This window comes from Alexandromys fortis, unplaced genomic scaffold (assembly GCF_014885135.2).
Source record: "Alexandromys fortis isolate MF-2015 unplaced genomic scaffold, M_Fortis_MF-2015_v1.1 scaffold_301, whole genome shotgun sequence".
NCBI classification, from domain to species: domain Eukaryota; kingdom Metazoa; phylum Chordata; class Mammalia; order Rodentia; family Cricetidae; genus Alexandromys; species Alexandromys fortis.
Window position 1 is genome coordinate 1014857 of NW_026068170.1, and position 22371 is coordinate 1037227.

General features: G+C 40.6%; 2 protein-coding genes across 2 annotated transcripts; both read right to left on the bottom strand.

Annotated features, from left to right (window-relative positions):
• Nucleotides 1-18703: 18703 nt before the first annotated feature.
• On the bottom strand, nucleotides 18704-19729 carry LOC126492176 (olfactory receptor 13C4-like). Its single transcript, XM_050128356.1, has one exon. It carries the CDS (start codon nucleotides 19727-19729, stop codon nucleotides 18704-18706), a length of 1026 nt encoding a protein of 341 aa, XP_049984313.1.
• Nucleotides 19730-19828: 99 nt separating this feature from the next.
• LOC126492177 (protein LSM12-like) lies at nucleotides 19829-21723 on the bottom strand. The gene is made up of 2 exons (XM_050128357.1): nucleotides 21382-21723; nucleotides 19829-19876 (listed from the first exon to the last, which is right to left on the bottom strand). Exons 1-2 carry the CDS (start codon nucleotides 21685-21687, stop codon nucleotides 19829-19831), a joined length of 354 nt encoding a protein of 117 aa, XP_049984314.1. The 5' UTR covers nucleotides 21688-21723.
• Nucleotides 21724-22371: the final 648 nt, after the last annotated feature.

Genomic DNA, 22371 nt, shown 5'->3' on the forward strand with positions numbered 1-22371 from the left:
TTTCTAGCGCCATTTGCTGAAGATGCCGTCACTGTTCACTGAAAGAGTAAAAGTTGTGGGTGGGATAGATCTGTGAGAAAGGAACATTTTGAGAATATCGTGTGCTTGAGTGTAAATTATGTAGTAAATGTGACAACAATGCAGATGGATATGAAAGACTTGTTTTCAGTCACCAGAACTCCCCGTGTGTGCAGAGAGTGTGCCTCATTCAGCGAGTGCACTACCACACCTCCAGCAGTGAACAACTGCCAGACTACAGAGAAACCCTTTGATCTCACTCTTGGTTGAAGGAGAAAAAGACAGAGAAGGGGAAGAAAAAAAGAGCAGACTACCTAATACTGAAAAATGAGGTATATTTTTATTGTATTTTATTCTTCTTACAAAGTTCATATTTTTCCAAGTTTACATCTGCTGTTTAACAACAACAAATCTAAGTATTCCCTGAGCCTGAGCCTTTCTCACTCTTTTAACCGCACTTGGTGGAAGAAACAGGAAAACTTTGAATTCAAAGTCAGCCTGGGCTAGACAGCAAAACCCCATTTCAAAAATCCAAACAAATAAATACAATATTAATTGATTCTTTAAGAAAACCCAAAAAGGAGTCATGGCAAACTAAAAACCAGCACATAGTCAATAGTAAAGTATAGTTTTTGAGGGTATGGGATCGTTCAGAGTTTCACCAGTCTGACAATGAACAAATTTGAACAAATAAGAGGCTTTTTTATCCTTATTGATTCTCTGTGGATTTCACATCATGCATTCCATTCTTTCTTACCTCCATGTCCCCTCAAATCTGCCCTGTCCCTACAACTTCCGTCACAAAACAAAACCAAACTTAAAAGAAAAACCCAATACCAAACAAAACAAATCATAAAACAAAACAAAAAGAACCGTCCTGTCATGGAAGCTGTATTGTGGTCTACTGAGACACAGTTTACTCCTTATTCAGTTCATCTTTCCTTGCAAGTGTTCATTGCTGTGAGTCTTTGGTCTGGCTCAAGGCCTCTGGTTTCTGCAACACCACCGATAATGGCTCTCACTGGGGCTCCTCTTGGATATCCTGTGGTCCTGTGTCATGGAGGTCCTGCTGTTTTGAATAAGTAGGTTCATCTCCTTCACCTGTTCCAATCGTTCATAGATTCAGTGGATGTCACGGTGGGTTAACACACAGCCCTGGTTCTGGGCCTGGGTGGTAGCTGGGTTGGTCAGGTAGCTAACTTTCCCTCATCATCACTATCGGGTTGAGCTCTCCAGCACTGCCTGAGCTAGCTCACCCAATGCAGCCTACAGCAAGGCACAGGGTCCTCTCACTGATTGCTGTGGGGGCATACAAGAGGGAGGTCGGCTCTCCTGCTCTCACACATGCTCGCACTCAGGGCTGGCTCCTCTGCAACCCTGACAATAGGGTCAGCTGAGTAAGAGGCTTTTTATTTCTGGCACAAGATCTACACCCAAGATTCAGAATTCTCAATGTATATCCCCAAGAGAAGTCGGCTTATGGTTTATTATGGCAAAAAACCACAAGACTACATGTATCCTTCCTATGTGTAGGCAGGGGCTCATCTTAACACAAACGTCTTGCAGTTCCTACTCATCTTTTTGAGCCGAGTAAGCAAGCTTGATGACAAAAGCAGAAAGAGCAGTTAGCCTGTGACCTACCATCTTGCAAAAACAGCACTTTAATTTTACAAGATCAGTCAATTACAAGAATAGTCTTTAACATCTGAAGAAAAAAGAAATGATCTGATAGGGTACAGCTTGTACAAGGTAGGTGCTTACATGCTAGAGGCATTTCTTTACAAATATCTTAGGCGATAGATAGATAGTTTTAATATAAATTGTTATATATTACTGTATATTTTGCTGTATATGAACACATACACACACATATATACATATATGTATATATACATATATATATATATATCCTAAGCATAGTAATTAAATTTTTTTTTTGATTTTCGAGACAGGGTTTCTCTGTAGCTTTTTGGGTCCTGTCCTGGAACTAGCTCTTGTAGACCAGGCTGGCCTCAAACTCACAGAGATCCGCCTGCCTCTGCCTCCCGAGTGCTGGGATTAAAGGCGTGCGCCACCACCGCCCGGCTAGTAATTAAAATTTTAAACAGAATGCTATGTTTAACAATATGGAAAGTGTCAAGGGAATACAAAAAGTAAGAACACAAAGTTAAAAAGTAGAAAAATGTCTGTTCAGTATTTCATTTTTCCAGGTACTGTGTTTAAAAATTAATAGACATTGTGTTATCAAAGAATACCTATGAAATAAGTATACTATTGCTTTCATCTGAATGAGTGAAAACTGGAAATCATAGATCTGCTCATAAGTATCTCATATTCATACAACTTACAAGCTGTGCATCTGGTACACAAATCAGAGCTATTTGATTCAAAAGTATCCATTTTTTCAGTACACTTTTTCCTAGTGAAGGCATATTCCTGCCACAAACTACATTGTCTCATAGTTAGAAAGAAGAACCTAGTTATTGAGGGAAGAAATAAAATTATGATGACACCCTGGCCATACTGACCTCTGCAGGGATGTCTCCTTCATGCCACTCAGACTGTTACAACAAGCATCATACATGTCTTTTATGTACATTGTTATTCACATGTCAGACTCAATCCAAGTGCTCACATTTTGCCTCCACTTTTTATTTTGCATAAATCTATAAAATTTTACTAAGATAGATTTCTTGGTATATCAAATAGGGAGAAAAAATTCTGCCTTCAATGATATTTCAGTATTAAATTAAATATGTTGGGAGTATTGTTTCAGTATTAGTGTTGAGAAATCAGAAATATCTTCAAATGCTCATATTTAGTCCATCTGAAGTTGACAAGGACAAACAGAGAACAAAGCTTTCTGATGTTTCATGAAATGTGTGAAGCTGAGACAACATGAAATGTTGACTTCTGGAACCTTCTCCGCAGCAGGAGCACAATACCCTCCAAGCTATGATGAATCACAGATAATTTTGCAGATAAAAGTTTTTCTTCTAGGAAAGAGAAAACATTAATCTCATTCACACACAGATGCAATCTTGATTGATTTTAATGAGCATGCTACATGCTATAAATAGGCATTTAAAATATTTATCAAGTACGTGCTTGTCACTTTCATATTCTCATTCCTGATCAAAATGATATATCTATTTTCTTTAGCCTGTTCACCCCTTAATGTCTACAGCTCTATTAATAAAGCTCAAAAAATAAACGAAATAGAAGTGGCTGTATGTATAATGTTTTATTTTATTTTAGTAATAACTGCTCTCAAATTAAGGAAAACACTGCAGAACAACAGACCTAAATGTGTTTTTGTCATGAAAAACAAAGACAAGCCAGGCACCATTACAAACTAAAAGAGACAAAGAGACATGATGACTCCACACAGCACTCATGCTAGGCTGTGTACTGAGCCAGGAAAAAAAGTAATTTTCTGCAAAAAAAAAAAAAAAAAAGTCCTTTTAAAAATCGGTGAAACTAAAATAGGTTGGTGAACTATTTCAAAAAAACTATTTCATGTGAAGGGACAGCTAGTAAACATTTTAAACTCTTCATTCTCCGTGGTCCTGTCACAGCTATTTGACTCCTGTAGCATAAAAGTAGACATAGATCAGATGGGAATAAATGGCTTGATGTGTGCAATAGGATGGAGAAGAGAAAATCTGTGTAAACCCAAGGATGGTGATAAATGAATTTGTACATGTTAGGGCTCTCTAGACAACACAAACCCACCAAGACCAGCTAGCATAAATTTGCAAGACAAACCAGCAGGCTACAGTTTTCAGATGAGTCCAATGCTACGTTTGGGACCTGCTGTGGTAGGCTAGCTGGGGTCTAGCGGAGATGCATTGCCCAGGCTGCTGTGGATTGTGTTTTTAGACTGGCATCTCAGCTTCTGGGTTTGGGGCAATTAAAGGTCTAAGTGCTGATTCCTGGGCTTGTGTTTGTTGAATGGTACTTTAGTTCCTCGGTTTCTTTCTCCTCTCTTAGTTTTTCAGAGCCTGTGATGACTGTGTGTAATCTCTGTTCCTGCAATAGCTGGTATGTTGACAGAAAATGCCTGCTGGTGTTGGAGGCTGGATAATTGGGATGAGCTGTGGGAGGGAAGGTTGGAGGAGAAGGTCTTTGTGATTCCTTGGGGATAAGGTCAGAGAGAAAAGGAAGATTGCAGCAGGTGATCTGCTACAGGGTTTGGAGTTAAACTAGAGGGATTGGACCTCAGAGCAATGGGATACTGTGGATCAGCCTCCAGCCTACTTGGTGCCCTCTGCGTGACAGCATTTGGGTTAGCAGGAGGTGCCTTCTGAAGTTGGGGATGGGACTCAGCAATGAATGGGGGGAAGGAGGTTAGGAGGGACTAGTCTGTGGAATCCACAGAGGGGTGAGAAAGGTGGAGAGAAGGCTGCAGCTGATGTTCTGGTGCAGCATTAGAGACAAACTGTGGGATGAAGTCTGTGGAATGGAGAAACAGAAGAAGGTCTGCCAAAAGTCACATATTTTAATTGTGCACGTGGTTACAAGAATCTGAACACAGAAATAAATTGCATATCAAGACAAGTGTGTGCATACATATTCATAAATATCTTTAAAAATTATAAACCTGAAAAGCTCTGTAGCTTCTTGTAAACTGACTTTCCAAAGGTCTTGGGACTTGCGTTTTGCACACATAAGGAAAATGGTACCATAAAATGTGATCATCACAGTCAGAGGAGCTGAGCCATTGGAAAAGACATTGAGTCTCCTTGTGACTGAGTTCATTATCACAGAGGTGCAGAGTATATAAGAACATATAAGAGAAAAAGATTACCAGAAGTGGAAGAACCAGGAAGACCATATTTAACCATTAAAGTCAAAGCATAGGATATGTTGGTTCATATTAACTTGAAGACAGACAAGAGTGCACATAAGAAATAATTATTAATGTTATTACCACAGGGCAATCACTTGACAAAAAAAATGTTTGCACCTTTTTTTGTAGAGAGCCATGACATAGAAGCCTTGAGAATACACACCCTTGTGCTCATAGTAATGAAGTATCTTATAAGGCTACAGATGGCCATTTATTTGGTCAAAAGCCATTATGGACGGGAGAAAACATTCTGTTGTTCGCATTGCAAGTCCAAGGAATATTTGAAAGGTGCATACAGGGAAGGAAATGCTTCTTTCCTTTGAGATTAGGACCACCAGCGTTAAGGGAACAGAGAAAGTTGTGTAGCAGATGTCTGGGAAAGAGAGGCTGCCCAAGAAGAGGCACATGGACATGTGAAGTCGGGATGCTTGCTTTTGTCAGAGCACCACTGTCAGAATCCTACGTACATAACCAGACTCTGGACAAAGTGATCTCAAGCTCTAGCTGTACAGAAAGATCCAGAAAAATGCATTCTTCTACAAATGTGGGGTTCATCCTATCCATTGCTCAACTTTCAGGACAACAGCGGAGGAGCTAGTATAAAAAATGGCCATGGCAAAGCAGCTGTGTCTTCCTCCTGCTCAGGGAACATTGGCCACCAGTCATCAAAGGAGCAGGAGGAAGCAGAAGTGGGAAGTGGGGTTCAGAGGGCTGGTTTGTGGGTGCTACAGAAATAACTTCCTGGGAGACTGCTTCAGTGTTACAGCTCAATTTTATTCCAGAACGAGGGGAAATATATTGGATGGGAACAATAACTGGGGCACAGCTAATTTGCATTTGACCTACACTCCTATCATACATACAGCTGGATCATGATACCTGTTAACATATGGAGCATCATTATTCTGCCATACACCTGGGAGCACAAAACCTGGTTATCATATGGGCCTGCAGGGGGAGAGCATCTGCAGGGATCTGTGTCTAAGGTCATGCTTGAGATAGGTCAGGTATCAGGTTTAGGGATGGCTTCCAGATAAGGTCAGGCCTCTGAGCCTAGAGATGCTATCCAGGGAGGGAGGGAGCCCTGCTGGAAAGGGAGTTATTCATTTTGCACCCAGCTCAATGAGCTATCAGGTCATGGTGGACTGCAGCTTTAAGTGCCTTGTATTCCAATAGTAACAACAGTAACAAATATATAAACAAGGCTAACAAATGTCTCACTGTTACTCCAGGGTGAAAGTCTTTTAAAGCATTGATATTCACTTACTTTTAATGGCATTTGCACCTAAAATTAATACTAGAACATTGAGAGTGTCTTTGCCGGAGAGTTAATATGTGACTTCTTTAGGATCAGAAACTAATTTGGAAGGAATCTTCAATATTGAGGATGCTCTGAGTTTTCCATACAGACAACTAAGTCATTTTCTAACTTAGTAAATCCCAGTGGGAGAACAATGAAGAAGGCAAAGGCACTTAACAGAGACTGGAAATTCAATGTCGAATATGAACAGAAGGGCTCAGATTAAACGAATCTACAAGGGCAGGTAGAAATGGGAACTTGAGATATCTGGTTGGGGGTGGATGGAGGGGGAGAGTACTGAAAGAGATGACTGGAAAGGGGGAGGCATTTCAGGGTCAAGTAGAATCCTGATGCAAGGGAAACTCCTACCAATCTACAAGAATGACTCAAGCTAGACTCCTAAAAAATAGTACTGAACTGACCATCTCCTCTGTTCAAAGTGATGATTACCCCAATTGTCATCAAAGAACCTTCATCCAGTAACTGATGGGAGCAGATCCAGAGACCCACAGCCAACAATAAGGCTGAGCTCAGGGAATCCTGCTTAGAGAGGGAAGAAAAACTGTAGGAGTCAGAGGAGGTCAAGGACACAACAAGGAAACCCACAGAAACAGCTAATCTGACTCATAAGAACTCAGAGTCTGAACCAACAACCAAGAAGCCTGAGAGGGACTTTCCCAGGCCCTCTGCATTAAGGTGATAGTTGTGTAGCTTGGTCTACTAGTGGGACTCCGAACAGCGAGAGCACGGGATGTCCCTAATGCTTTGGTTGGCTTGTTGGGAACCTATTCCTCATAGTTGGTCACCTTGTTCAGCCGTAATACAAGGGAAGGGACTTATTCTTACTGCAACTTGTCTTGTCATGCTTTGTTGATACTCATAGGAGAACTGACTTTTTCCAAACAGAAACAGAGGAGGGGTGGATTGTGGATTGTGGGGGGAGGAGTGGAAGGAATGGGAGGGGAGGAGAGAGGGGAAACTGTGGTCGGGATGTAAAATAAATAGACTGATTAAATTTTAAAAAGTCTATACATTTTTGTCAACCTAAAGTTCAGTTTAATGTGTATTTTCACAGGACAGCCATTTCCTCACAGCGGATTAATGTGTATGCACTGTGGTCAGCATCTCTCTCAGGTGAAGTTAATCACTGACTAAATAGTAATTGGCCACTCTTACTATTCCTACGGAACACGACTTTTTAGACCCACTCTCCACGTATGCAATGGAGAATTCCTGGAGAATAACACATAGACTGTCCTCACTTATTATTCTGCGACTTTGGAGTTGTTCTTTATAGTGATTAATGATGTTGTTTTGCTAAGGAGTCACCATGTCAAAGTGCTCTCTAAATATTTTTACTTGTATTTAGTGGTGCCCTCAGCCTTGTTCAAAGAAGTTTCTTCTTGCTGTGAGTAGTGGCTAATGTAAAGACTCTTAAAGGTGCAGAGAATCAGAGAATAAGAACTATGAGCCAGCCATAAATGGGATGTCAGTGTCAATCCCATTCTAAGGCTTCAATGACATCACAGAAGAGGGAAGCGAAAGGCTGTAAGAGCTGGGGGATGAGATGGACTTTGAAATGCTATTCCCTGGACGTGACATGGTTCATAGCAGCTGCACAAGACCTATACAAGATCAAGTCAGTTAAAAATTCCCAGAAACCTGGCACTAGAGAAATTCCCAGGCATCTACAAGGATGACCCCAGCTAAGGCCCTAAGCAATAGAGGAGAGGGTGCCCAAACTGGCCTTGACCTGTAGTCAGACTGATGAACATCTTAAATGTCACCATAGAACCTTCATCCAGCAACTGATGGAAACAGAGGCAGAGACCTGCAGCAAGAGTACTGGGTTGAGCTCCCAAAGTCCAGCTGAAGAGTGGGAGGCATGAGAATATGAGCAAAGAAGTCAAGACTGTGATGGGTATACCCACTGAAACTAATAGGAGCTCACCAACTCCAGCCAGACAGGGAAGGAACCAACATAGGTCCAAACCAGTCCCTCTGAATGTGGGTGACAGTTGGATGGCTGGGGCAGACTGTGGGGCCACTGGCTGTGGCACCAGGACTGTTGAATTTAGGAGCGGCAGGGCTGAGTCCCCGGCACCCAGCCGCCCGCATGGCTAGCTTATGCCCCGAAATAATTACACAGAAACTGTATTTTTTCAAACACTGCCTGGCCCAGCTAGTTCCAGTTTCTTATTGGCTAGCTCTTACATATTGTCTAACCCATTTCTAATATTCTGTGTAGCCCACGAGCTGGCTTACCAGGGAGGATCTTAACCTGCGTCTGTCTGGAGCAGGAGAATCATGGCGACTCTTTGACTCAGCTTCTTTTTCCCAGCATTCTCCTCTGTCTACTCCGCCTACCTAATTTTCTGTCCTATGAGGGCCGAGGCAGTTTCTTTATTATTAACCAATGAAAACAACAGATAAGATACAAGACCCACCTCCATCACAGGACTTTTCCCTACTGCTTGCATTGACTTTTAGGGAACTTATTCTCTTCGGATGGATACCTTGCTCAGCCTGGATATAGTAGGGAGAGCCTTGGACCTTTCCCAAAGCAATGTGCCTTACCTTCTCTGAGGGGTGGATGAGAGATAGGGGAGCACATAGAGGGAATGAGAAGAAGGGAGGGAGTGGGAACTGGAATTTGTGTGTAAAATAAAAAATATAGTTTGTTTTCTTGAAAATAAAATAAATATAAATAAATTTCAGCATGGAGGAGCAGGGGCTTTTGAGGATCCACCCCTAGCTGAGGATTGGGTAGCTTTGGCAGTTGATAGCTGCTGGGGGAAGAGAGTTAATTGTCTTTAGGAGTGCAGCCATGGGTAGGTTTTCTATGCCTCCGCGTATGACTCCATACTCATGTGTATGGAGCAGAACTAACTGAACTCATTGGGTTACATAAAAGAGGACATAAAATTGGGAAGGTGATGTGCTTGTCAGAGTCAGAAGGACAGAAGGAAGGGGATGAGGTTAAGACACATTGTGTACTTGTATGAAATTTTCAAATAATAAATTAAAAATAAAATAAATACATTCACAACAGAAATTTAATTTGAGTAATTGTTAAAATATTCTAATTAAAACAGTAATCTGGATACTATGAATGAAATTAAGCACATGTCCACTGTGAATTACATGTTTATCATCGAGGTTTTTTTAGCTTGCTTTCTTTTCATTATTTCTGACAGATTAATTTCACGAAGGATGCCATGAAGAACCATTTTTAGAATAAAAAGACAGATAAACAACAAAATAAATAAACCCACAAGACAAAAGCAAATTCCCTAAAAGACACAAAAGAAAAAAATAGCTTAGATTGAATATTCAAAGCATAATTATAGATAGCATATTATTTAATTATGCTTTAGGAAAGTCTACTACTGGAGACATTAATACTCTGATCATAAATGCGATTTCCCAACATACATCTTAATTACTGTGAAATACGTGAATTCTGAAATGCAATAGCTAACTCAGTATAGCAAAAGTAGCACATAAAACATGCCCACCTCACAAATCATGCTATGTGTTCAGTGAAGATCATGTGAACTATACAGAGTTACTTTTACATCAAAGGACCACAGAATAGTAACTGGGAAGAGACTGTGGATGTGGGAGGGGGAACACAGGTGTGACAGAGAAGGGAGGAAAAAGAGTGACAGAGATAAGATATTCAGGTACCAAATTTTCAGAAAAAGAACATTCTTAAAAAAGGATCATAGATATTCAGAACTGAAAGAACTGAAGAACATTTAGTGAAAGTTTCTACAGATGTATACCTGGAAATATAAGTGATGACATAATATTCTCAAGTAATTAGTCAATTTCTGATTTAGGAATGCTTAGAAACAATGTTCTTCACTCAGCAGCAGCACTAGATCATGACGAGATGCCACACGAACTTTGAGCAATGTTTTGCTCAGAGGACAGCTAGTGGAATCATGCAGTACAGTCTGTAAATGCAGGTACGTGGCTGTGTGGCCATATGAAGTATAAATTATGATACACCTTAATGTATGGACCACAAGTGTGATTATCAGATATTGATGATATCCGCCCATGTCTGACAAAATCCACTTCCTTCTGAATTCAGAAAAGACGCAGGCAAATAAGAAGCTTTTTTTTTTTCTCTTTGGAAGCTCCTTCGTAGGGAGCTAAGAAATGAAGAAATGAAGGCTTCCAACGAACTAGGGACAGTAGGAAGCTCTTCATCTCTCTCAAGACAGAAAGAAAACATAAAAGTTGTTCTTTTGTGTCAGCAGAAAAACTAGAAGCAGCTACCAGATGCCCACTGTGAGGACCCAGAAAAGGCAAAAGCAGACAAGTGGAAGACCCTGGCTGGTCGTCTGTGTTTTGGGTGAGTACTGGTGACCCTTGATTGAGAGACACACTCCTGGCAAATGAAGTTAATTGCTGCTAAAATTACTGACTCCTAGAACAGGAGTGTTATTTAATTGGAATGCTAATCATCTAATTAAGACACTTCATGTGATATTCAGCCATGGGCTGTAATGTATCACAGACTCACCGGATACATTCTCACCCACAAAAATGTGGGTAACGTAGACCTATATGCTTGTATGTATCCAACACTACTTTATATAACTGAGGGTAAAGGGGGAAATATTGGCCATTCTTAACATTGTTGCCAAGTGTATGAATCAGACATCTGACTGAACCTAACAGACCAACTACCAGGAGGATAATCAAGGTGAAATAATTGTAAGATAGAATAGCAAAATGGTTGCTGGTTTCATAAACGAACCTATATGAAGCTCTTCTGCATGCTCAGACAAAATATTTTGTGCTACAACAGCATCCTGGGAAAATTGACATTTGAGGTCCAAAGCCTACACTCAGTATATGAACAGTTATGGTACAACACAACTGTCATACAAGCCAACACTGGCAGAAATATTCCAAAACACACTTGCTCAAAACTGGGCTGGGGGCAGGTTGAATTAGTTCCTGATTTTCCCTCTGGTCCTGATATGTCTTTATCCTGGACAGTCATGTCTTAAATCTTTGTTGAAGCTCCATGTGAGTACACATTACAGTGTCTCATGTGTTCTGTATAAGGCCTAATGATAAACATGTGTGAAATGTTTACTTTGAAAGTCAGACCTGTCTTGAAATTTAGAAACCCATTCAGCATACAGCCTAGATCACTACCTCACAGCAGCAGTACGAGACATTCTGTAGTTTACATAGCTTAGGTGGCCTTGCCCTGGTGCCGCCTTCCACTGCTTTAGCATGTGGATGCGTGTGGCTTACTGTACAGTCATACACACTTACATCTACTGAGGCAATCTATTATGCATTGCTGTATAATTATTTACACAGCACAGGAGTCATATGTAATATGATTATGACCAGTATTGGCCTCAAGATAATCAGAAAATAAGTGAATTGGGCAAAGGAATACTGACCGGGTTCTGGTGATTCTTAAGCTTTACAATCTACAATAGGCCTTTAATGTTCTTATTTTGAGGGGCATGTGTCTTTCTGTCTCTGTGTGTGCATGTGCAGTGCACAAGTGATTCTGCTGTCTTTGAATATATATGAGTAGATGTACACTCCCATGCACATACTGAAGTCAGAGAATACTGAGTACCCTCTTCTATCACTCTCTGCCATCTTTCTTTAAGACAGGGTTTCTCACTGAATCTGGAGCTCTTCTGGGAGCTGCAAGTCCCAGTAGCCCTACTGTCTCCCCATCCTCAAGTGTCTTCGTTACAGGTTTGTGTGGCCATGAAATCATGGCCTTGTATATGAGGAATGAGTGCTCTTACCTACTGAGCCATTACCCCAGCTCCTGTAATTTTGACTCTTTAGTTAAATGTTTCAAAATGAACACTTCCAAAGAATATTTAAAAATAAATATAAAGATGTTTGTTGTTTTTTCTCTATGCATGCTTACACACATTTATAAGCATGTACACGCATATATGTGTGTATATACATATATTCACACACACACACACACACATATATATATACATACAAACATATGAGCAGTGATGGAAGTGGAGAAAACATGCATGTTTGTGTGTTTGTATGTAATAAGAATTGTTTTGCTTTGATATTTTTTTACCTTTTTGGTCTGTTTTGATTTTTTTTTGTCTTTTTGAGGTTTTCTTTTTAGAGACAGAAAGAAAGAATATGAACTTGGATGGGAAGGAAGTGGGGAAGACCATATAGACATTAGGAAAGGGGGTTATAAAATGAAAATATATTGTATTAAAAACTTTTAATTAAAAGAATTTCTTATATATTTAAAGAACTTTCAAAATCATGTTGAAAATAGATAATATGAAACTTATGAGGATAACTGAGGTTCATCTTTTTGAGCTGTTCTTATCAGTTCTTAGAATTTATGCTATAAAACATGCAGTATGTAATTTTTAAAATTATCTTCAAGCCATCATCATTCTCCTATTGATAAATACACAAACACAGTGGCTACATGATTCATAGCCAGTAACAGAAATGCTAAAAATGACATCATTAGGGTATGGCTATAATTACAACCTTCTTATATTCTTGGAACTTCAAAAACTATTGATGAATGAATCAAAGTTAAATATACTTTAAACTGTTAGACATATTTGATTTTCTTGAAAGATGAATTTATTAATGAATCTGTACATTTTCTAATCATTGAGTAACACAAGCGTGCTCAGCTAAATCAAGCCATCTGGCACCCACTCACGCTCACCAAGGTGATATTTTGACAGATGCTGTCTTCCAACACTCCTTCAATATTTTCCACTCATGATACCAGATATATAAATATATAAAATAAATACACAAGTAATCATTTACTGCTAAATCATATAGAAATTTATATTTCAACAATTATTTGATATAAATATATTTTCATTTGAGCTTTAAAAAATGTATGCTAGTGAGATGGAATGTCCTTGTTTGTTTTTACAGAAAGAATTAAATCTTGACTGAACATTTGATATAGAAGGATATAGATTCGACGTTGTTCAGACTTGGTTGATATTTTGAATGAATAATCGTCAATGTAAGAACACTGACTTGAAAATGTACATTAAAAATAGCAGAAGTATTTTAGGTCCGTTTAAAAATCGTTGGAAATCACTCTTAAAATTAAGCCAACTCTTTTTAAAATTTTTCTTTTTTATGCAACTCAAGTCAGCAACCAAACCACAATTTTAAAATTAAATATTTTAACATGACTTAACCAAAAGATCAAGTAATCTGATATTTACATGCTGAGCAGGGACACAAGGAAATATTTACGGTCTTTGTTCCCTATAATTAAGCCATCAAGTTTCTAAAACAGACAGAGTGAAGAAAACCCGGAGTGAGTTAGTCCTGAGTAAATGAATATTGTTTACTTGGGCACAGCTATGTCGAGAAACCAGGACTCCTGACCTAGGAGACGATTGGAAAAAAGTTTACCTGTGTGTGACAAGGCTGAAGAGGGTGGGAAAAGTCTCCTCAGAGTCCGAGCCTGAGTTTACGAAGGATGGATCACTGTAGGAAGACTACAGCTTCCTGGCAGGGCTGTTTCCAGCCTGAGACTGCTTGTATAAGACCTCCTACAGAGACTAGCTAGCCAGTGCTGGAGTTCCAGGCGGGGCAATAGTGGGAGCAGTACCACCTGATCCCACATCCCCGTGTGCATCTGTGTGTCTGTGTCGGGTCTCTCCCCTCTTCATCCCAGCTTGGGTCTCTCCTTTCTTCAAGCAGCTTGGGACTCGGCACCAAGAGGGAAATAAAAATCTGTGAAAATAAAAACATTGCAATTGACAGTGTACAATAGGCTTGCTTACTGGTGTTCTGTGGTGGGATGACACGCTTCGTGCAAAGATGCATGTTTTGTGTTTGGCGCAAAGGCACAGAGACTTCATATAATGAGAAACACAAAGCTACCACAAACATTTCATATTCATTCATGTTTACTTTTGATTAACTTTTGGTCACTGGGCACGTAGAAACCTTTACACTTTTTACAACTGTCCACTCAGAGATTCTTTTATTTGGGGTTATAAAACACAGTTTAAGAGGAAGTAAGGTGGGGCTGGAGAGATGGCTCAGAAGTTAAGAGCATTGCCTGCTCTTCCAAACATCCTGAGTTAAATTCCCAGCAACCACATGGTGACTCACAACCATCTGTAATGGGGTCTGGTGCCCTCTTCTGGCCTGCAGACATACACATAGACAGAATATTGTATACATAATAAATAAATATTTTTTTTAAAATAAAAGAGGAAGTAGGGTGAGGGCTGGAGAGATGGCTCAGCAGTTAAGAGCCATTGATGGTCTCCCAGAGGTCCTGAGTTCAACTTTCAGAATGTTGGCTCATGTGATTATAATAGGTGACCCTAATAAGATCTGACTTCCTCTTCTGGTGGGCATGAAGACAGAGCACTCATATGCATAAAAATACATGATTAAATAAATATTTAAAAACGAAAAGAGGAAGTGGAGTGAGTTCCACCTGGTACAAGCCTGTGCATAACTTGGTGACATTTTTGATAATGGGGCAAAACCTAAAGGGAGGTGGGAGGAGTTGGCCCAACCAATAGAAATAACGTTTTCATGTGCTTAAAATCCTGTAATAACAGGATTAAAAATTAGAGTTGGACCATCAAGATCTCAGTTAGAAAAGGAGCCCTTGCCAAAGCAGATGACCTGCGCTTGACCCCCACAACCTACAGACTGGTAGGAAAGAAGCAACCCTGTGCCAATTTTCCTCTGACCACCACTTCATTGTGCTTGTACTCTCCCGCATAAATAACAGGTAAATACATAAGACGATTTTTATTAGCAAAACTAAAGATAAAGGATTAGAAAGAATGAAAAAGGAATCTGTGCAGCATAAGGGCGATGGCAGAAACGCATCATTGGGGCCCAGCTAGAAGCGTCTGTAGGCTCTCTACAGTAACAAAATTCCATCTCTAGAGTGACAGGAGTGGGGCAGAATTTAGGAACAAACCATATAGGTACCAGCCTGAACCACTTGGAGGTTGGCTTAGCAAAGAGTGAAGTAATTGAGCAGAGATGTGGAGTAAGGCCGCCAAATAGGAAAGAGAAAACTACGCGGGAGAATCAGTTCAAAGCCCAGCATTCACAATGAGCAAAGAGCTGTTGGTGAACCCGGGCGGTGTGGCCCAAGTTCACCCTGCGCTCAGACTGCTCTTCTAGACGAGCCGTCTACAGGGAAGGACAAACTCATACTGGATTTATTTTGGAATGTCAACTCATCTGAAAATAATGGTAACTGATTTTACCTCCCTAATCACTCCCTGCTTTTAATCATTCTCCCTGAGTCTGTAAGAAGATCTCAGGGAGACAGGAAGCATTTCTCTTCGTTTTCGGCTAAGCATATCCATCTTTAGCTGTCTTCTAGACTAGTTCTTCTGCCAGTCCGAGTCCTTGAGATCTCAGCAGGCTTCAGCCCATCAAACCTGATGCCGGTGCTTCCTCCCAAACTCTCCGCATCTTAAGAGGCTCTCTTTCAGGACCTCCTGCCTTGGTTTGCGTTTTAAGGTTGTATTATCTCCCAGGGGCAGTACAGAAACTCCTCCCACCACTACTGGCACATCCTCATTTCATCTCAGGCCTAATCTCTTCATATCGATGTGCACCTGGAAGGTGTGATTGATATTAATGGAGTGGGAACGAAGGGCATTTATCTGGCTCTGGTAATTAATAGTTATGAATAAAAGATGTGTTAAAAAATAGTAACTGCTCTCCCCACTTGCCCTTGGTCACCTGTGGCAAAGAGGAGAGCTGACCCAGCCCCTCGCCAACTGCAACACCTAGTCACGGCAGCACAGCAATGCTGACCATGGTGACGGGGACAGATGAGTCTGGATGTGAGCATGGGAGATCTGCCGCCCCATCTGCCATAGGGTGGCACGAACACAGGAGAGATGCTACCCCCCTCACCACCTGTGGCAGGAGGAAGAGTTGGCCCTGAGGTCATGTGCATGGGAGAACTGGTCCAGCACCTCACCAACTGCAGCACTCAAGAGAACAGGCCTTGTGCCTCACTCAGACAGCACAGTAGAGCTGGCCCTGCTGGTAGGGGCTCAGGTGAGCTGTTCCCAAGAGTATGAGCTTAGGAGAGCTAGCCCTAATACTTGTCTGCCGTGTGGTGGCGTGGGCAGGGGAGAATTACTTCCCCCTTGCCCCTCACCCCTCATAACCTGACGCAGATAGAAGCTGACCATTCATGAGAGCAAGAAAGCTGGCACTGCCTCTCACTAGCTGCAGCACTCAGAAGAATGACTCACACACTTCACCTGGGTAACATAATAGAACTGACGCTGGCGGTATAGGTGTGGGTGAGCCAGGTGTGAGAGCAGGAGGGTCTTGCCCCTTTCTGCTTGCTACATAGGGTAAGCTAACAGGGCAGTGCTGGAGAGCTCACCCTGATGGTGAGGATGAGGAAAACCTGGTGAGCTGACAAACCCAGCAACAACCCAGGCTCAAAAACAGGGCTGTGAGATGGCCCACCTCATTTATGATCTGCTGGAGCTCATGAAGGGGCCAGCCCTATAAGACCCAAAGCTGCAGGATCTCCATGACACAGGACAACAACAGGATACTCCAGAGGAGTCCCAGTTAGGGCTCAGCATTGATAATGTAACAGAAACCAGAGGCTTCTAATCAGACCAATGAACACTTGCAAGTAGAGATGTATAAGCTAAAGGGTATACTCTGTGGCTCACTGTGCCACACTGCAGCTTCCACGATGAGATTTTCCTTTTTCACTTTTTTCTTTTCCTTTAAATTTTATTTTATCTTGGGGGATTGCAAAGAGATGGGGAGATGAAAAAGATCAAGAGGTATGATGTCAAATCCACAAAGAATCAATAAAAGATGGAAGAAAGAAAGGAAGAAAGGAAGAAAGAAAGAAAGAATCATGAGTCCTCATTTGAACTTCACTTCTGAAATATAATATACTATGACACTAGTCTTAGTAGTTGTGTTTTTTCAACTTATCAAAACTTCCAATGTCTCTAGGAACCTTACTTGATTGTCACTAGCAAGTTAACTATGGCTTTGAATGAATTACTAACCTAACTAAAAATTGACCATACTTTCAGGAATAGAAACATTTGTACACTGGTCTCTCTGCTACCTGAGTTTGGATGTAGTCATTCCTCCGTGTTTCCATGCAGCCCACTGGAAGCACATACTCCAGACATTATAAAGGACAGAATTATAATGGGATTCATAGATGGTATTTGGGAGATCAAGACCTGTTGGAAGACCAGTTTGAAGCAAACTATAGTCCTCAGTAAATCTAGTTGAGCATGACTAATACCAGAAAAGGATAAAAATACCTTTCCCTAGCCAATAATTCTCTTTTTATTTTATTTTTTTGAGATTATAATTTAGTTACAACATTTCTCCCTTCCATTTCTTCTTTTAAAACCCTCCCATATATCCCTCCTCACCCTCTTTCAATTCATGGCCTTTTTAGTAATTATTAGTGTATGCATATATACATATTTATATACATATAATATTAAATATAACCTGTTTGACCCATATAATGCTGCCTGTATGTATGTTTTCAGTGATGACATTCGGACCTCACAACCAAGTGGTGTGCTCTTCCCTGAGGAGGGCCACCTCTCCCCATCCCAGATTTACTGAGTTGCTGGTAGCTCTTTGTGAAGGGTTGAGGCTGGTGAGCTCTTCCTTGCGCAGTTTGGCATGTTTGTTGCTGACCTCTTTGTTTAGCTCACATCTGGGCAGTTATGGTATTGAGACTCTATGGATGTAACTTCTGATGTTACTAGGAGAAACAATCTCACAGCCAAGTCCCTGATCCTCTGGTTCTTACAATCTTTCAGCTGCATCTTGGCAGTGTTCCCTGAGCCTTAAGTGTGGCAGTGTTTGGTAGATACATCCAGTGGGACTGAGCTCCAAAACTCTGCATATTGTTTGGTTGTGATTTTCTGTGCTGGTGTCCATTTATTTCAAAAGACAAGTTCCCTTAGTAAAAAGTGGCAACTACGTTTATCCGTGGACATAAGTAAGCACAAATGTTATAGATCATTGTTGGAGATTATGCTGGTTTATTAAACTGGTGGTTGTAGATTCTCCTTGATAACTATCATTTAATTAGCACTGAGTAGTAGTTCTAGTTGGTTTCTAGAAGCAGGGATGGGTCACCCTTTTGCTGAATGGGTCTTAAGTCCAATTAGGTGGTTGGTAACCACCAAGGTGTGTATGCTAATATTACACCCCTATAGTTATTAGGCATGCTGGTTGTTGAAATGGTTAATAGGCATCACAACTGAGTAGTACTGTTAGTCACCTCCCTCCTTTCCAAGCTTGCATGATACTTTCTGGTACCATGTTCTCAAGCTTGCTCTCAGGGAGGGAGCATTCAGGTCAGTTTCAACCCAGGGGTTTCTGAGCCCTGTTTCTGAAGCACATAGTGTCTTCAACAGTAGGGACTTACCTTCCATCTCTGGGGGTATAACCAAGTAGCCAAGATTTTTTTCAAAATAAATAAATAAAAATTAGATTGTTCTCACAGATTTACCCCGATCCAATCTTGTGCTTGCCACACAAAGCCTGTGTTTGCCGGCATCATATTGAATGTACTTTTGCTTCAGTATGTACTTTACTGCAGCTTTCACATCCTTATTCCTCAAGCTATAGATGATTGGGTTCAGCATGGGGGTAACTACTCCATAAAATAAAGAAATGATCTTATCTGAAGTCTGGAACTTGTCTTCCCCAGTCGGATCTTGGGACTTAGGTTTTGCATACATAGAAAAGATGGTACCATAAAATATGACCACCACAGTCAGGTGGGCTGAGCAGGTAGAAAAGGCCTTGCGTCTCCCTGTAGCTGAGTTCATTCTCAAGATGGTGTGGAGGATGAACATGTAAGAGAAAAAGATGAGCAGTAGCGGAAGGACCAGGAAGGCCATATTTGATATCACCATGGTAACAATGTTGAGAGATATATCAGCGCATGCTAGCTTGAGGACAGCTAAGACCTCACAAGTAAAATGATTAATAACATTGTTTCCACAGAAAGGCAACCGCATGGCAAGGGATGTTTGCACGAGTGAATTGATCCCACCAGAAAACCATGATACAGATGCCATTGATACATACACTCCTTTGCTCATGATGATAGAGTATCTCAGAGGGTTGCAGATGGCCACATATCGATCAAAAGCCATCATGCCAAGAAGCAAACATTCTGTCGAACCCATTGCAAATCCAAAGAACATCTGCACTGTGCAACCATAGAAGGAAATGTTTCTTTTCTTTGAGATTAGGCTCACCAGTGTTGAGGGAACAGAGGAAGTTGTGTAGCAGACATCCAGGAAAGAGAGGTTGCCCAGGAAGAAGTACATGGGTGTGTGGAGACGGGAATCAAAGATGCTTGCTATGATCAGAACACCGTTGCCTGTTAGAATAACCAGGTACATAGCCAGAACAAGAGCAAAGTAAATGATCTCGGTCCTTGGGTAACCAGAAAGACCCAAAAGAAGGAATTCGGAAACAAACGTCCGGTTATTTTCATCCATGCCGTCAGCTTTCAGCCATCATTAGAAGACCTACCCTGAAAAAAATCCAATGCCCGAATAAAGTGGGACAAAGTACCTGAAAAAATCATTTTTCATGTATTAGAAAGAGCTCATTTCAGAATCTCCCTTATTGATACCCTCAATAATCTGTTATTAAAATACAGTGAAATTGGGAATCTTGAAAGTACACATGCCTATTGCCAACATATGGCTGTCAATACCAAATACACATTCAAAAGCAATGCTTTCTGTTGTTGAGTATACATTCCTAAGTGTATGCTTCCAACATCCCTGGATAATTACCCACCACACACCTGATTTCTTAATTTCATCTGCCCTGCTAGGTAAGCAATGAAGAAGACACACAAAGCCAAAAGTCTACTCATCAAAGGAAAACCAATGGGGTATAAGTCAGTGATTGACAACAGTAAAAATCCTATAGCAACTTTGATTGTTTTAAATAATATTTCTTTATGTGCCTGATGTAGCAAGCAGTATTAGCTCTTTTAATGGTGCATTTTATCAACATTTATTTACAAGATAAGTAAAGTGGTGTAAGTTAAAATTTAGCATCAGAGAGTTCATCTTGCTGATTTACTTATTAAAGTCAACTTAACATTAGCAATAATGTAAGACATAAGTGAACAGAGTTGGTGGATTAAATGTTTATGGTTTGTTTCTGACTCAAATCTATTTTTTTGTTTTAATATTAGGTTGGTATAGCAACCTTCAGAGATTCAAGAACAATAATTCTATTGCATTTTACAGACAACTTCAAATCTACCTGATACTAAATACTAAAAAATTAAAAGACAATTTAAAATAAAGAATCGATTTGTATCAAACTGTAATAATGTTCTTAGAATATTGTTACTAGATTACCCTAAAGCCAATCTCATTCCAAACACAATAAGAGTAAATGAAAGAATAATAGAAGGTATTGCCATTATGAGATTGACAATTCAATTTATAATACAAAAAAATACATATAAAGATATATTATGGATGCTTATATACTGTGTCTTAGGTCCAAATTATACATTTACTAAGAAGGTTGATGTTTATGAGACATAAATCATCAAGGGAAATATTTTGGATGCTCTGGATGTAGACACATGAAAAGGATCAGATGAGTTTGGAAAGGAAAGGAAGATGGGCGAATGAAATGTGAGAAGCTGATCTAGTTAGAAGACAGATCACCTGGATATCCATTTTATATGAAGCTGTCTCTGTGAGGGTGTGATGGCAAACAGATCTAGGAAAGAAGTAAAAGGGGGACATAGAAATCCTCCAACGTCGGAGGAACTTGGAACTACTTTTGGTTGAGAGTTTAGCAATAGGAAGCAAAAATATATCAGCTTGTGACCTAACTTCAGCTATCCCCTAACACTAATACTATACGATATTATGAGACTTCTAAAGAAAAAATAATTAGAAGACTTGAGCTATTTGAATCAGTGGAACTGTCTCTGGCTGCCGACTAGATGATAAAATCACTCCTTCCGTAATCACTACTGGTTTTGACTCCAGTAAACAATCATAAGTTGCAGCCCTGAGTGGATGAGTAGTTCTGAGAATTCCAGTATATGTGACATACTTTGTGTGTTAGTAACTCAGAAGATTACTAAGCAAATACTATTGGTCAGACATACCTCTAAGTAGGACTGCCCTTNCTCCGTCCGTGCTTTGCTGGCAAGCTTACTAACATTGAGCGAAGCTAGGGGAGGAGGGGTTTCTGTTCGATCATTAATTATTTCCACTTCTGAAACATATTGTAAGTTTATAAGCAAGATGTCTGCATGGTTGGGCTTTCCACTGGAAGAGGGACATTTTAGAGCCAGCATTTCGGACTGGTAGTCGAAGGCTACCACCTCGCCCTGCAGCCACTGCTCCTGGCACGTCCGGCGGCGCGACACCTGGCTCCCAACGCTGAAATACTCGCCCGGAGGAGCCGCCATCTTGGGAGAGCAGCCGCGGCCCGCGGCGGCGGCGGCAGCAGCAGCGGGCGAAAGCCGGGCAATGGGTTAATCTTAATAGTATTCAACACATTTAAACACTGAAGAGAAAGATATTCAATGGCAATCTTATAAATAAAAATAAAGTGGCCTAAAAGAGATTAGTAATTAGTAATTTATATAATTATTAGAAATTAGTAATATTTATTCAGTTTAAGAACAGAGCAGCAGAAGAGGAAGACAGAGTAGAGAAGGAGAGAGATGGGGAGGAAAGGATGAGAAAGGGAGAGAGGGGGAGAGACAGATACAGGAACAGGGACAGAGACAGAAACAGATGGAATGCTAGAAGCAGTTCTTTAAGCCAGTCAGATGGATAACAGCAAGAGGCAAGCATCCTCTCACAATACTCTCTTACCCAACTGGTGCCACTAAGATGTCTATAAAAATTGTATTGTGCACAACAGAAAGTGGTCAACAAGATGCATCGAGAAATGAGTCATAACGGTGAGTCAACTCTAATGCTTAAACAGTGCCTAGAGAAAGGGGACAATGATTTTACACTTATCCAATAGCACCTCATAAATCAAATTTCTCTGTAGATAAATTTCAGAAATTGCCCAAGGGCTACTGGATCACAGACATGAGCAGAAGTATAATTCCAGACCAGAGAAATGAAAAAGGATGAAG